The sequence below is a fragment of the Bos indicus genome, chromosome 3, assembly GCF_029378745.1.
Source record: "Bos indicus isolate NIAB-ARS_2022 breed Sahiwal x Tharparkar chromosome 3, NIAB-ARS_B.indTharparkar_mat_pri_1.0, whole genome shotgun sequence".
Taxonomy (NCBI): domain Eukaryota; kingdom Metazoa; phylum Chordata; class Mammalia; order Artiodactyla; family Bovidae; genus Bos; species Bos indicus.
In genome coordinates this window covers 108434762-108451200 of record NC_091762.1, presented here as the reverse complement: position 1 = coordinate 108451200, position 16439 = coordinate 108434762, and the positions used below count along the sequence as shown (strand labels likewise).

The 16439-nt window shown below is 55.3% G+C and overlaps 1 protein-coding gene across 1 annotated transcript in view; it reads right to left on the bottom strand.

The window, feature by feature from the left end:
• Positions 1 to 5296: 5296 nt before the first annotated feature.
• The window catches only part of EPHA10 (EPH receptor A10), a 42996-nt gene continuing 31853 nt past the window's right edge, over positions 5297 to 16439 (bottom strand). Inside the window, exons 8-17 of the mRNA XM_019957807.2 lie at positions 15941 to 16049; positions 12312 to 12373; positions 11621 to 11746; positions 10420 to 10605; positions 9901 to 9962; positions 9462 to 9665; positions 9085 to 9234; positions 8645 to 8838; positions 7860 to 8015; positions 5297 to 7711 (exon numbers count right to left, since the gene is read on the bottom strand). Coding sequence (XP_019813366.2) covers positions 7597 to 7711; positions 7860 to 8015; positions 8645 to 8838; positions 9085 to 9234; positions 9462 to 9665; positions 9901 to 9962; positions 10420 to 10605; positions 11621 to 11746; positions 12312 to 12373; positions 15941 to 16049 — 1364 coding nt within the window. The 3' untranslated portion in view covers positions 5297 to 7596. The remainder of the gene's footprint in view (positions 7712 to 7859; positions 8016 to 8644; positions 8839 to 9084; positions 9235 to 9461; positions 9666 to 9900; positions 9963 to 10419; positions 10606 to 11620; positions 11747 to 12311; positions 12374 to 15940; positions 16050 to 16439) is intronic.

The window sequence follows — 16439 nt, the reverse complement described above, 5'->3', positions numbered from 1 at the left end:
CATGGTAATCTAGCCCAAGAAGTTTTCTCCCAACGCCTTCTTTCCACGAGCTGGAAATTTACATCTTGGGGGTACAACAACCAGGGTATCTATAGTTTACCTGTGCAGCAAGTCTGGTCAGCCAGGGACAAAGCAGGGCCCCAAGTGATTCAGTGATGGGGCGTCTCACTTCCCAAGCTTCAGGCTCTGGCAGATCTGCCTTCCTGGCATTTTCACTGAAATGATCGAGGTGGGGCTCACAGTGGAAGAGCAGACAGACTCGGGTCACAGTTTAGGAGGCCCGTGGTGGTGACAGTTTCCGGGGAAGGCCCTTCAGTCAATGACAGCATTCAGAGTAGCGGTTACTCATTTCAAGAGATCAAGTCACCAAAGCTGAGGCTTCTACCCTTTCCTGCATCATCTGGTGCAGGGTTAAGTACAGCCTGACATCAAGGAAACACTGAGGATCCAACAGCCTTTACTCACGGCCACCTCACCCCAGTTCACTCCATTGGCACCACTGCCTGGACCCAGTTGCAGGGAATGTGTAGTAACAGGTGCCGAGTAAATACCAGTCATAGGCAAAGATGGACCAGTCTATCCCATGTGAGGGCTGCAGACGAGAACGAGCTTCCCTTCCCAGGATTTAAAGCAAGGGCTGAACTGTCACCGTGCTGGGATGCTGCAAAGAAAAGTCAGCCTTACTGCCAGACCCCAAATCAAAGAGTTCCAGCAAACATACTTTCACAGTTTAGATTTTTTTCCAAATTAATTGCTAACAATTTAAAAATTGTGAGATTTCACAAAAATGTTCACTCAGTTCAGTCACTCAGTCGTGTCTGACTCTTTGCGACCCCATGAATCGCAGCACACCAGGCCTCCCTGTCCATCACCAACTCCCGGAGTTCACTCAGACTCACGTCCATCAAGTCAGTGATGCCATCCAGCCATCTCATCCTCTGTCGTCCCCTTCTCCTCCTGCCCCCAATCCGTCCCAGCATCAGATTCTTTTCCAATGAGTCAACTCTTCGCATGAGGTGGCCAAAGTACTGGACTTTCAGCTTGAGCATTATTCCTTCCAAAGAAACCCCAGGGCTGATCTCCTTCACAATGGACTGCTTGGATCTCCTTGCAGTCCAAGGGACTCTCAAGAGTCTTCTCCAACACCACAGTTCAAAAGCATCAATTCTTGGGCGTTCAGCCTTCTTCACAGTCCAACTCTCACATCCATACAAGACCACAGGAAAAACAGCCTTGACTAGACGAACATTTGTTGGCAAAGTAATGTCTCTGCTTTTGAATATGCTCTCTAGGTTGGTCATAACTTTCCTTCCAAGGAGTAAGCGTCTTTTAATTTCATGGCTGCAATCACCATCTGCAGTGATTTGGAGCCCAAAAAAATAAAGTCTGACACTGTTTCCACTGTTTTCCCATCTATTTCCCATGAAGTGATGGGACCGGATGCCGTGATCTTAGTTTTCTGAATGTTGAGCTTTAAGCCAACTTTTTCACTCTCCACTTTCACTTTCATCAAGAGGCTTTTGAGTTCCTCTTCACTTTCTGCCATAAGGGTGGTGTCATATGCATATCTGAGGTGATTGATATTTCTCCCGGCAATCTTGATTCCAGCTTGTGCTTCTTCCAGTCCAGTGTTTCTCATGATGTACTCTGCATGTGAGTTAAATAAGCAGGGTGACAATATACAGCCTTGACGTACTCCTTTTCCTATTTGGAACCAGTCTGTTGTTCCATGTCCACTTCTGTTGCTTCCTGACCTGCCTACAGGTTTCTCAAGAGGCAGATCAGGTGGTCTGGTATTCCCATCTCTTTCAGAATTTTCCACAGTTTATTGTGATCCACACAGTCAAAAGCTTTGGCATAGTCAATAAAGCAGAAATAGTGTTTTTCTGGAACTCTCTTGCTTTTTCCATGAACCAGCAGATGTTGGCAGTTTGATCTCTGGTTCCTCTGCCTTTTCTAAAACCAGCTTGAACATTAGGAAGTTCACAGTTCACGTATTGCTGAAGCCTGGCTTGGAGAATTTTGAGCATTACTTTACTAGCGTGTGAGATGAGTGCAATTGTGTGGTAGTTTGAGCATTCTTTGGCATTGCCTTTCTTTGGGATTGGAATGAAAACTGACCTTTTCCAGTCCTGTGGCCGCTGCTGAGTTTTCCAAATTTGCTGGCATATTGAGTGCAGCACTTTCACAGCATCATCTTTCAGGATTTGAAATAGCTCAACTGGAATTCCATCACCTCCACTAGCTTTGTTTGTAGTGATGCTTTCTAAGGCCCACTTGACTTCACATTCCAGGATGTCTGGCTCTAGGTCAGTGATCACACCATCATGATTATCTGGGTCGTGAAGATCTTTTTTGTATGGTTCTTCTGTGTATTCTTGCCATCTCTTCTTAATATCTTCTGCTTCTGTTAGGTCCCTACCATTTCTGTCCTTTATCGAGCCCATATTTGCATGAAATGTTCCCTTCAGATCAGATCAGTCGCTCAGTCGTGTCTGACTCTTTGCGACCCCGTGAATCGCAGCACACCAGGCCCCCTGTCCATCACCAACTCCCAGAGTTCACTCAGACTCACGTCCATCGAGTCAGTGATGTCATCCAGCCATCTCATCCTGTGTCGTCCCCTTCTCCTCTTGCCCCCAATCCTTGGTATCTCTAATTTTCTTGAAGAGATTTCTAGTCTTTCCCATTCTGTTTTTTTCCTCTATTTCTTTGCATTGATCGCTGAAAAAGGCTTTCTTGTCTCTTCTTGCTATTCTTTGGAACTCTGCATTCAGATGCTTATATCTTTCCTTTTCTCCTTTGCTTTTCACTTCTCTTCTTTTCACAGTTATTTGTAAGGCCTCCCCAGACAACCATTTTGCTTTTTTGCATTTTTTTTCCATGGGGATGGTCTTGATCCCTGTCTCCTGTACAATGTCACGAACCTCATTCCATAGTTCATCAGGCACTCTATCTATCAGATCTAGGCCCTTAAATCTCTTTCTCACTTCCACTGTATAATCATAAGGGATTTGATTTAGGTCATATCTGAATGGTCTAGTGTTTTTCCCTACTTTCTTCAATTTAAGTCTGAATTTGGCAATGAGTTCATGATCTGAGCCACAGTCAGCTCCTGGTCTTGTTTTTGCTGACTGTATAGAGCTTCTCCATCTTTGGCTGCAAAGAATATAATCAATCTGATTTTGGTTGACCATCTGGTGATGTCCACGTGTAGAGTCTTCTCTTGTGTTGTTGGAAGAGGGTGTTTGTTATGACCAGTGCATTTTCTTGGCAAAACTCTATTAGTCTTTGCCCTGCTTCATTCCATGTTCCAAGGCCAAATTTGCCTGTTACTTCAGGTGTTTCTTGACTTCCTACTTTTGCATTCCAGTTCCCTATAATGAAAAGGATATCTTTTTTGGGTGTTAGTTCTAAAAGGTCTTGTAGGTCTTCATAGAACCGTTCAACTTCAGCTTCTTCAGCGTTACTGGGTGGGGCATAGACTTGGATTACTGTGATATTGAATGGTTTGCCTTGGAAACAAACAGAGATCATTCTGTGGTTTTTGAGATTGCATCCAAGTACTGCATTTCAGACTCTTTTGTTGACCATGATGGCCACTCCATTTCTTCTGAGGGATTCCTGCCCGCAGTAGTAGATATAATGGTCATCTGAGTTAAATTCACCCATTCCAGTCCATTTCAGTTCGCTGATTCCTAGAATGTTGACATTCACTCTTGCCATCTCTTGTTTGACCACTTCCAATTTGCCTTGATTCATGGACCTGACATTCCAGGTTCCTATGCAATATTGCTCTTTACAGCATCGGACCTTGCTTCTATCACCAGTCACATCCACAGCTGGGTATTCTTTTTGCTTTGGCTCCATCCCTTTATTCTTTCTGGAGTTATTTCTCCACTGATCTGCAGTAGCATATTGGGCACCTACTGACCTGGGGAGTTCCCCTTTCAGTATCCTATCATTTTGCCTTTTCATACTGTTCATGGGGTTCTCAAGGCAAGAATACTGAAGTGGTTTGCCATTCCCTTCTCCAGTGGACCACATTTTGTCAGATCTCTCCACCATGACCTGCCCATCTTGGGTTGCCCCACGGGCATGGCTTAGTTTCATTGAGTTAGACAAGGCTGTGGTCCTAGTGTGATTAGATTGACTAGTTTTCTGTGAGTATGGTTTCAATGTGTCTGCCTTCTGATGCCCTCTTGCAACACCTACCGTCTTACTTGGGTTTCTCTTACCTTGGGTGTGGGATATCTCTTCACGGCTGCTCCAGCAAAGCACAGCCTCTGCTTCTTACCTTGGACGAGGGGTATCTCCTTACCGCCGCCCTTCCTGACCTCAAAATGTTCACTAGTCACCAAAAATAAGATTCAGCAACAGGGGCCAGTCAACAGGAGCTGTATAGCAGTTTTCCTTGACCCTCAGAGTCTTCTTCCCATTCAGGGGAATTCTTACCTCATCCCTGTGGGCAGTTTACTTTGTAGCCTCTGCTGTGTGTATGAAAAAAGCAGAGCTGCTCTGGGCTGAGGGAGGAGGAGGAGGTGGCAGCCTGGCGGCCTCCCCATCACCAGGGGAGTTTCAAAGAATCCTAGGGTTCCAGTGAACAGTAAGTGTCATGCTTTACCATTACAGACCCCCTGATCATCCCAGAAGCCCTACTTGGGACTGCCTGTTGGAAGAAATGCAAACGTATTGCCTTATGAAGGGTTGCATGTATGTTGTGTCCGATTCTTTTTGTGACCCCATGGACTGTAGCCTGCCAGGCTCCTGTATCCGTGGGATTCTCCAGGCAAGAACACTGGAGTGGGTTGCCATTTCCTCCTGCAGGGGATCTTTCTGACCCACGGATCGATCCCGTGTCTGTTACATCTCCTGCATTGGTTTGTGGATTCTTTCCCACTAGTGCAACCTGGGAAGGCCCTATGAAGGGTTAAGTCATTTATGTGGAGGGCTAGCTCTTGGGGAGGGTGTGACAGGACATCACCCCGGCATCATTTATTCACAGTATCGGATGTACACTTTAGCTTGTCCAAAACCGAGCTCCCTCCTCATCCCTTACCCACCTGGCTCCCCTCCCTTTAAGTGGTCCTTCTCAGGGAATGGCACCTCGGAGTGCTGCCTCCTCAGGGAAGCCATCCAGTACTCACCCCTACGGGTGCCCCAGTCACACCGCCCTATCTCTTAAATGTGTCTCTCGCTGAGAGATCACAGACAAACATTTTCTGGGGGAGTAGTGGTGTAAAACCCTCCCACGCAAGTTTAATGTTTAAGCAATTGTCACTGACAGGCACCATACTGACAGGCACAGACAAGTTTTTATTTCTTTGTCCTGCATATAGATCCCAAGAAATATAAAAACATCTCCAGAATTAGTCAAAGGAACCCTTCTCCCCACCCCCAACCAGCCCTTCCCTCCCTGGGTGGGCTCAGATGTGGGTGCTGGGAGCAGGTCGCAGGCCACCTCTCTCTATCCACTGAATAATTATGTTCCATATAAAAATAGATCTGCAGAGGGCTCCCAGGGAGCCGTCAGCCCACAACACACCGGCAACCTGTGCGGGGCTGAGGCCTGGGACCCATCAGGATGCTGGGACCTCACTCCTCACAGGAAGGGAGGTCTACCCTGGACACCGAAGTCCTGCCAACACAGCCAGGGGACTCTGTAGAACAGCTGGTGGTGGGGGGACACCCTGGCCCCCAGAGCATGACTGATGCAGCTGTAGACGGGGCGAGGCTCCCTCCACCAAGACGGGGTGCTGGTGTGTCCTTTCCAGGCTCTCCTGGGGGCAGTGGGGGCAGAGTCTGGACGGCACTGGCAAGGGACCCTCCAGCACTGTCAAAGGTAGAAGCTGTGTCTCAGCCTCTCCTGGCACCCCCAGGACACTGAGCCGAGCCAGGTGCTCAGGAGATGGAGAGCCGGGCTGGGAGACTCCTGCCCTGCTTGGCAGGATGAGGCTAAAGGCACTGTTGGGAGGCCCCACCCCCACCACGGAGCACTCCCAGGGATGTGCTGCCTCCTCCTCCCTCCAGGATCCTCTGCAGGCCCCTCTGCTTGGATTCCTTTTGTCCTAGGCCCTCCATCAACCCTAAGAGTCCTCACCCAGCTCCTCCAAGGTCCCATTCAATGGATGTATCAGACTCAGCCAGGGAACTTTCCCAGACACCCCTCCATTTACACACATCCAGAGTGCCCATCTGCCCCTCTGGCCCACCAGCCCTCAGGCCCCAAGGTCTGCCAGTAAGGGACGTGCACTACTTCCTGGAGCCTGAGCTCATCTCCCTGCCTCGTCTGGCCCCTCCAAGGGCCAGCTGTGTCTCCTTCACCCCTTCCTGTAGCCCTTGAACCCTTCCCACCCCATCCCATCCTACCCACACACAGCCACACCCCAGAGCAGGTGTATGTCAGGGGTGACCCTCTCCAGGGCCAGTTGCCTGCCTTCTGTCCTACGAAAGCCCTGGCCTCATGATCACTCCCACCTCCAGGAAGCCCTCCTGGATGAGGAGCTCTGGAGTCAGCTCAGCGCAACCACTCCTGCCAAAGCCTTGCAGAAGAGGACCCAGAGGGGAGAGGCATTTCATGAGGGCTGAATGGTACAGGGGCTGAAGCTTGCAAAAGAGGGGTCACCTCGGAGTACCCCTGGGCTGCCTCTAGGAAGAGTGTTGGTGAAATACAGAGGACCAAGGACTCCCCGGAGCCACACTCTGGATCAGGAGTTGGGCCCATGGGCGCAAGCCCAGCTCTGGCCCCGACTCCTCACTGAGCCTTGGTTTTCCTGCCTGTACGGTAAGGACTGAACTGGCCCATTAGAGAAGCTCCTTCTCTGAGAGTCACTATCCCCAAGGGCTGGGAGCAAAGCTCTTGGAGTCCCGGGCAGAAAACCTCTGTCCTCATGTTCCTCCCAGATGTCCTGGCCAGTGAGTTTATAAAAGGAATGCAAAGTAGTAGGGGACACCTAATGGGACCTCAGAAGAGCACCAGGACCCTCACCCAGAATGGTCGCCTCAAGGGTGGGGGAAGCAGAAATCAGCTCCTGAGTCTGGGGTCTCAGGGTCCAGCCCCTGAGCTCAGCACCACTTCTGCCTGCCTGGGTCTCAGGACCAGGGTCCAGACACAGCCCAGCTGGACCACAGGGAGCTGAGGAGCCACGGCCCACAAGGACGGGTGGTCCCTGCTAGGTCCCAGAGCAGCCCATCCCTTGGGGACCCATGGTGCCCGCTGGTCTGAGGGCACCCTTTGGGGTGGGCCCCAGACTCCAGTGGGTGCAGAAGACAGAAGGGCCTGAATCAGGCCATTTAAAGCTACGTCTTCCTCCCTGCCCCTGCCCACCTTGGTCTCTGTGACCCTGTATTTCCTTCCACTGTTACCTCAGGGGTCCTCCCCCGGAGTTGAACCTTTTTTCTAGGTGGGGACTGAGTCGGCCAAGGTGCTCAGACCAGGGGGAGTGAGGGGACCAGGCAGGGAAGTGGGAAAGACTGCGGCTCCATGTAAGCTCTGGGCTCTCCCTTCTGCACAGGTGGAACACAGCCAGCAGGGGTCCTGGGTGGGGCCGGGGGCTGGAGGCCCCCCTGGGATCCTGGCCGGAAGAGTGGGGCTGCTCACACCTGCACCCCCCGGCCCTGCAGCTGGAGCACCCGGGCCCGCAGGGCGCTGATCCCGCTGAGGAGGTCCTCCCGGTGTTCCGCCGATGAGATGCCCAGGCTCACCAGGTCCCTGGGAAGAAGGCTGGTCAGATCTAGCTGGCTCATCCCCACCGTCTTCTCTCCCTTCCACTCCACCCCGCCAGGAAACAACCCAGAATGAGGACAAGCTGGGCCTCCCATGCAGGCAGGGGCAGGGCCCTCCGGCTCCTCAGACTCACTGGGCAGTCATGGCGGCCACGGCCTCCAGGCTCCCATAGCCCGCAGCAGCGAAGCTGTCTTTGTAGCGGCCCAGGTCCAGGGCCTCCAGCCACGCGCCCACAGAGCCAAAGGAGGGGAAGGTGGAGAAGGCACGGTCCTCCAGGGGCGTGGGAGGCCTGGGGGCGGGGGGGTGGAGGAGCTGTGGTCAGTCGACAGTAGAGACCTGGGGCTCAGACCCAGTTGCTCTCCTGAGGAGCGACCATCTGAAAAAGGACAGGCGACATCATCTGAGAAGATAACGGACGGGTCATCTGAGGACAGGCTATCTGAGAAGATGACCAAGTCCCAGGGCAGGCCTGGGTTCCAGGTGTTCTCAGAGCCAGGCGGGGGTTCACGACACCAGGGCAGGTGGAGAGGCTGTACAGGAGCCAGCTAAAGGCGCCGGGAGGGTCTGGAACGGTCTGGGGTAGGATATACGCAGGTGAGCTGGGGAGGTGACTTGTATTATCCGAACTGCAGATTTGTTAGGACTATCACCACATTTACTTACGTGGTCACTGGACCCGGGATACGTGGGGCAAAACCCAGGACAAGCAGAAATGACTGAGATGAAAAGCTGTATGTGCCTAAGGCGGGTGGGGTATTAGATCTGCCTGGGGCACCTGAGCGAGCAGTCATATCTGCACGGGTGGGGTAGGACAGGTGGGTGTGGTACATGGGTGGGAGGGCATGCATGGACAGCTGAGGGTTCGGCTGTATCGGTACAGTTGGGAAGGCACCTGGCACAGGTGAGGTGGCGCCATACCTGGCACAGGTGGTGTCGGCACACCTCGGGGGCTCTGGGTCCTGCATCATCTTGCTCAGGAGGCCGTGGATCTGGGAGAACCTGGGCCGCTCACCCGGGTCCTTCTGCCAGCAGTCAAGCATCAGTCGGTGCAGCGGGGAGGGGCAGTTCCTGGGCGGCGGCAGCCGGAAGCCATCCTCCACAGCCTTGATCACCTAGGCAGTGGCGGGAGAGGGGAGTGGTGGGCAGACAGGAGGTTTTAGGTCCCCCAGTACACACACTTACCCCATCCCCAGGAAGACTCAAATGGTGGCCAGGCAGGGACTGGAAACAATAGACAGTGAAGAGGGGCCTGGGGCTAAGAGGTCAAGGGTTCATGGGCTGAGGTCAGGAGCTGGGGCCTGAGGTCAGAGGGCAACAGGATCGGAAAGCAAGGCACTGGAGCCACCACAGTCACTCACATCTTGGCCAGACATGTCCCAGTAGGGCCGCTCCCCGAAGGCCATCACCTCCCACATGACGACACCGAAGCTCCACACGTCGCTGGCGGAGCTGAAGTGACCAAACTGAAGCGTCTCGGGGGCGGCCCACAGCGCGGGGCTCCGGCCACTCTGCGGGCAGGCGGGCCGGCCACTCAGGGGCAGGAGGGGCCGGAGTTGCAGCCAGCGTTCCCCACCCACAGAGCACCACGGGATCCTACCCCACCTGCCATGCCCGCAGCTGCTCATCTAAGGGAGAACCCACAAGGGGACCGCAGGCGAGGCCCATGCTGGCACGGACAGCTGGAGGGAGGGGCGGGAGTCAGGGAGAAGGGGGATGCGGGGAAGGGCTCCCTCACCATGGTGGTGTAGACCGCCTCTGCTCGGTCCCGGGGGCCCCGGCCGAAGCCAGAGATCTTGCAGACAAGCTCGCTGCTGACCAGCACCCGGCGTGCAGCCAGGCCCCGGTGGACGTAGCCCATTTCCGACAGGTACTTCATGGCCGACGCCAGGCCGGGCAGCAGCCCCATCAGCTGTGCGGCCACCAGCTGGCCCTCATGCCGCTGGGAGGGAGGAGGAGATGGAGGCCCGGCTGCACCCTCGCTTCCCTGGTGCTTTGTGACCCCAGGGAAGTCATGGCCTTCTCTGGGCTTCAGTTGGCCATGTCACCTGCCAGATCAGCCTGGCCAGAGGGCATCTCTACAAAGGATGAGGCCAACCCCAAGTCCCACCAAAGGGAAAAGTGAGGGATCAAGAGAACCTCGGTCATCGGCACCCCCTGGGGCCCAGACCACTCACCCTGAGGAAGCCATCCAGGGCCCCATGGCTCATGTATTCGGTGACAATCATCAGGGTGCTTCCTGTGCTCAGGGAGGGGGACATATATGCTCAGGCACCTGCTGCCCTCTGTGAGCACACGTGATCCCCACTCCCCGCCCCATGCCAAGGTGGCCAGGACCGAGGGCCCAGCTCCCTGAGTCTCGCCCCTCTCCTGCCTGCCCTCTTCTGCTGAACAGCAGGAGAGGTGGCGCCTGAGGGGGACAAAGGCCAAGGTGAGGATGTGCAGCAAGTTAGCTGGGGGAAATCACCAGGGATGCACTCCCCGAGTGTCACCACACATCCAGAGACCACGCAGGGTCAGAGGCCACTTGAGTCAGTGATGGAGAGCTGAGCTCCTCTCCCCATGCTGGGCCACGTCGGGGCGCCCTCCCAAGACTGAGCAGAGAGGGCCTGGGGGCGTGGCGCACCCCACTTCCCACACCACGGACTCCTCCCCCACTCCCCCACCCACCCACGCTGGTGGAGCACCGGCCCTACCTCGGGTGACCACGCCCTCCAGTCGCACCACGTGGCTGTGGTCAAACTGGCCCAGGGTGAGGGCCTCGGCCAGGAAGCTGAGCCTCTGCGAGTCGGAGCAGCCCTCCCTCAGTGTGTGCACGGCCACGGGGAGCTCCTGGCGGCCCGGGAGCTGCAGGCAGCCGCAGCACAGCTCCCCAAACCGCCCTGGGGGAGAACAGCACCTCAGACACCCCCCGGAGGCCGCGGCCCTGGCCAACCCGGGCAGGGTGAGCAGATTCCGGCTCAAGGGCCCTTTCTGGCCTGGGACTCGGGGCATCTGAGTTCAAATCCTGGTGAACTGAGTACTGACCATCTGCTCTGCCCCTCTTATGGCTTCAGTTTTCTCCTCTGTGAAATGCGGAGTCCTCCCTGCCTCCCCCGGTGGGAAACTTCAAAGCCTCAAAGCGAGGACTATGCACGTGCCAGCACATCAAAGGCGTGCTGCGCCACGACATCTATTCCACCACGCTGCCCCTTTCTGGCCTCTGCCCAGCGAGTCTGCCAACAGTGCTGGGGTAGAGTGTTGGGCTCCTGGTGAAAGCGCTGCTTTCTCAGCACAGGGCGGGAGGGCTTGCAGACACAAAGCAAGGAAGCCAGGGCGCTGATCATGAGAGAGCACACACTCGCTAGGAGCCAGGCCCTGGGCTGCGCTGGGACACTCCCACAGCAGCTCTGAGACAGATATCACGCCCATTTAACAGATGAGAAGCTGAGGCTCGGAGCAGAAGATGGACGAGCCCCTGGTCAGTGGCAGAGCCAGGGCTAGAACTCAGGTATGCCTGGACCCCAATCTTGCAAACGCCCCTCCCCATCGGGCCTTGAAAGCCTGGGACCAAACTTCTGCCAGTGGCAGTCTGCAGAACCATCTCTGAAAGAGCCTGAAAGGAGAGAGTTCTGACCTTGGGGGCAGGTAAAGGGTAAGAAGGCAGGCTCACAGATTCACCTCCCTCCCTGGACCCTGGTGGGCAGAGGCCCAGCTTGATGTGGAGGTGGGGGCTTCCTGGACAGCGTGGGGACTGGATGAAGGCCAGGCCTGCAGAGATGGGGGTGGGACTTGGGGTGGAGGCAGGCTAAAAGGATAGAGGTGGGGTGGGGTGGAGGAGGGGCTTCCAGGGAGGGCTGGCAGTGGGTAGAGGAAGGGCTTCCCCATGGACAAGGCTTCCCCGGGTGCCCAGTTTGCCTGTTCCAAGGCTCTTCTCCAGCGTGACGCTTTTCGCATCCAGCTCCTTGGCAAACAGATGCACGGCTTGCAGCGGGTCCCCACAGCTCTGGGGATCCACGAACGTGCGGCGAGTTGGGACTTTGACTGGCAATGAGGAGAAAGAGACAGGAGTGAGGAAAAGGGCCTCCGTGGTTGGAGCAGTGGAGTAGGAAAGGGGAGGTATGCAAGGGCTGAGCGCCAAAGAATTGATGCTTTTGAACTGTGGTGTTGGAGGAGACTCTTGAGAGTCCCTTGGACTGCAAGGAGATCCAACCATTCTATCCTAAAGGAGATCACTCCTGAATATTCATTGGAAGGACTGATGCTGAAGCTGCAACTCCAATAAATACTTTGGCCACCTGATGCAAAAAACTGACTCATTAAAAGACCCTGATGCTGGGAAAGATTGAAGGCAGGAGGAGAAGGGGACGACAGAGGATGAGATGGTTGGATGGCATCACCAACTCAATGGACATGAGTTTGAGTAAACTCCAGGAGTTGGTGACGGACAGGAAAGCCTGGTGTGCTGCAGTCCATGGGGTTGCAAAGAGTCAGACACGACTGAGCGACTGAACTGAACTGAACTGAAGCAAGGGGAGTCAGGAAGAGGACTGAGGAAGTAAGGTGAGGTGGTGCCCACCCCACCCCGGGCCAGGCCCAGACAACTCACAGTGGAAATACAGCTCCTCCTCATCGTGGGCGTCCCGACCTCCTTTGCCATAGCTGCAGGGCCTGGGGTAGGGGTGGGAGTGGGGATGTCCACAGTCATCCTTTGAGCCAGGCTGTCCCAGCCCTTCCCATCTTACCAGCACCCAGGGTGGCACCTCTTTGTCCCTCCAAAAGGACAAGGTCTGTGCCCCAGGGGAAGGACCTTCTTGTCCTGTGGGTCTGGAAGCTTGTCCCCCCAGCACACATGTAACCCCAGCCCCAGACCTAACCACTCACCCCCTCCGCAATCCTAGTTATTTTCACTTTGCGATGCCGTGAATTCTTGAACTTCAGAGACACCCAAATCCGTGCCCTGACTTCAAGTCCAAGCTGCCTCCCTGCCTACAGCTGAACACAACAGGCAGGCCTTGCGCCCAGGGGCAACTTCCGGTCTAGTCAAGAAAACAGACCTTGAGAAGGAACCACAAGCCCACTCACAGGTCTGAGCAAAGGAGAAGGGCGGTGCGCCGTGGGAACATGTAGCTGAGACAGGGTTGAGACCGTCAAGGATGGCTTCCCGAGAGAGGCCACCGTGGGCCAAAGGACTGCATCACGATCAACAAAGTCATGGGTTGGCAACCAGGGCCCCTGAGGCAGGGTTTTTCAGGGGTTTTTATCCTGGGGGTGGGGAAGAGGAGAGCCCCTGGGGGAGGCAGGTTTCAGCAGGGGAGTGCCACGGTTCAATTTGCACTTTAGAAACATCATCCCAGCTGCTGCTGTTATCCCTGCAGGAGACGGCAGGAGATGGCTCAGGCTATGGGGCGACCGTGGATGGAGAGAAGTAAGAGTGACATTGAGGTGACAGGGCCACAGGGCTTGGGGAAGGCTGGAGGTCAGAAAGGGAGAGGCGAAAGGTAGGAAGCACTGTAGCGTTCCGGCTTGCCCAGTGAAGTGAGGCAGGTACCGTTTACAAAGGTGAAGCAATGACAAGTTCCCGTTTAGAAATTTGAGTTTGCAGCACCTCTGGGATAAGCAGGGCTCATCAGTGAGCAGGGAGTTAGCTATATGTGGCGGGGGTGGGGGGTGCAGTTTAGAAGAAGGGTCTGCTCTGGAGATACAAGTTCTAGAGCTGGGGGCCTTGTCCAGGGAGAGGAGGGAGCCTGAGAAGTGGGACAGGGAACAAGTTTGAGCGCCCCACCCCCCATCTAGAGATAGGGAAGAGGAGAGGAGGGCTTCCCTGGTGGCTCAGATGGTGAAGAATCTATCTGCAATTCAGGAGACCCAGGTTCAATCCCTGGGTTGGGAAGATCCCCTGGAGAAGGGAATGGTTACCCACTGCAGTATTCTTGCCTGGAGAACCCCATGGACAGAGGAGCCTGGTGGGCTACTGTCCATGGGGTTGCAAAGAGTCAGACTGAGCGACTAACAACACAACAGAGAAGGAAGCCACTGAGGAGACTATGAAAGAACCATCAGAGAAACTGGAGGGAAACAGAAGGGAAATCGGGGGCAGAAGGTGGTGGGGGCAGTGATGTCACAAGAAGGAAGGAAGGAAACAGGATCAGAAGAGCAAGGTCATGTGAAGACTCATGGAGGAGAGCTGAGGGAGACTCGAGAGAGATGGCCACGTGTCGATACCAGTGGAGGCAGTCATGCAGGATGGAGTGGTCATGACGGCGGTCCCCCACATGGGCTCTGGAATCTGATGGCACGGACCAACTCCCTAGATCCTTCCCTCAATGTCTGTGGATCAGCTGGCTGGTTTTCTCTTTAATAAGATCAGGATCAAGACAGCCCTGCCTGATCACACTGGCGCCAAGAGCTTACAAAGCACTCAACAAATGTTAGTCAGCATATAGGGAAGAAGTAGATGTGATCAACAGTAAGGGCTCCTGAGAAGGTAGGAAGCAGTGGGTTACAGTCACAGGTAGGACTGATCCCGGCTGGGAGGATGGCACTGCCTATAGGGAAACAGAGGGAGAGGATGGATGCAGAGATAAGCAGGTGTGCAGACTCAGTGGTGCAGGTAAAGAGCAGGTGCAGCAGACACAGCTGAGAGAGTGAGCTGCGAGGACCGGCAGTCTGCAGGGCACAAGCGGAACCGGGCTGATGGCCTGGTCCACGTCAGGAGACAAGAGAGGGCAGCTGAGGTGGAACAGGAGCGAGGGTCTGTGGAAACGAAGTCAAAGACCCCAGAGGCCAAAGACTGGGGCAGGTTGTCCAATGGCTAGTGATGTCATCCAGTGTGGGAACAGGACATCCATGAACATCCGGGAGAGCTGAGGAGGGATGCAGGGGGCAAGGCCGAGTGGCTGGAGGAGTGACAGAGAAAGCGAGACACTTCCACCTGATGATGACACACCCTAGTGAGAACTGGGATGAGCCAGGATCGACTGGGAGAGCAAGTGGAGGTGAGGAGCCCACTGTACAGAGCGGGGGACTGCAGAGACGGGGAGCAGAGGAGATGAGCGAGGGAAGCTGGGGCGTGCGTGTTGGAGACGCGTGTCCCTGCCCATCAGTGCTAGACCTGGCAGATTCCCATGTTGGTGCCATTTGATTTTGAGTAGGTTTTGAAATCCACGCCTGGCCTGCCCTGCCTGCTCTAGCGCAGCAGTCTCCGAGGTGCTCCTGGGCAGCCGCTCCTGTCTTGCAGCCTCAGCCCAAAGATGCCCTTCATGCTCACCTCTCCATCATCCTCTCCTGCCTTCCGGAGCTCCTGAGCTCACAGCCAGCACAAGCTGCTCCCAGCTCCTGTCCATTTCTGCTTTTCCAATGGGTCTCATCTGTGGACCTTTTAAGCTCCATGATCAAGGAGATTCTACTCTTGTCCTGCTTTTCTGACTCACCTGGCCGGGGCAGAGCTGGCTCCCAGATCCTCTCCTCCTCAGTCACTTAAGGCCAAGCAAATAACCCCATCTTAGCCAGATGAAATCTTGCTGCCCCTCCGGCCCGCAGGCGGTTCCAGGATGCTGACGTGTGGCTCCCGGACCAGCTCATTCCTCTCCTCTGCTCCCCCTACTCCAGCCTGTCACATGCGGCCTTCCCAATCCTTCCAGTCTGCTGACCTCAGCCCCAGCCTGGAACCCACCTGGGGTGCCTCTGCCAAAGGGACTCTATCTTTGCTGAGCCAGACCCAAGCTCCATATCTTTCCCCCTCCGCCCATCCCCTTTCTCTGCCCATCCCTTTTCTCTGCAAGCTTCCTTCCTCTGGGGCTTGGGGGTTTCTGGCATATGAGTTCCCCTCCCTGTTCTCCCTGCTCCCACACACATACACGCACACACAATTTCTGCCTTTCTTCCCTCTGCCTGTGTTCAAGGGCCTCTAGATCCCTTGGGGGCAGGGGCTGGGGGCCTCTGAGCGCCTCGGGAGGCTCCCAATTACACTGGAGCAGCCAGAGCTTGATTCCCTCCACAGTGATGCCTTCTGACATTTAATGAGTGAAGGAGCTAAATCCCCTTCATCCCACAGCAGCTGAGCAGGAACAGGGCGTGGGGGGAGGGGCCAGGACAGCACCAGTCAGGCCTGTCTCTACACAGCGGTATGCTCGCCTGTGCAAATCCGCACATGTGCAAATGCAGATACAGATACAGGTACCTGAGGGCAGGGACACAGCCCGCCAGGGGCCAGCCAGGCTGGAACCAGTCACCTACCTCCTCCAAATGGCCAGCACGCTCATCACAGAGCCCAGGACGAGGAGGGCTGAGATGGTTACCACGGTGACGACTACCGCGGGGCTCTGGTCCTTGGACCTGGAGGTGGCTGGGAGGAAAACCACAAGGTTGAGAGAGGCAGAGGACCAGGCTCCCGGGTAAGCCCCAGGACAGACTCCTGTCCTCACCCCACGGCAGCATGTCCATAGCACCTCCACCCTCGGCCTGGCCTCCCAGCAGCCGGGGACCAAGGCTGCCCCCACCAACCACAAAGGCACCTGGAGCTTTGTCCTTTCCCAGGGCGGGTCACTTCTACTGCAGCTCAGCTCTGAGAGAGAGGAGCAGGCATCCAGATGGGCAGGCTCGGGCCTTCCTTTTTGCCTTATAGATGCACGAGGAAGGTGGCTCTGCAGGGGCATGGCCTTTTCTCTGAGCTCCCCAACCCCAATCCAGAACTGTCACCGAAAATTTTTGCTATTGTTCAGTTGCTAAGTCACGT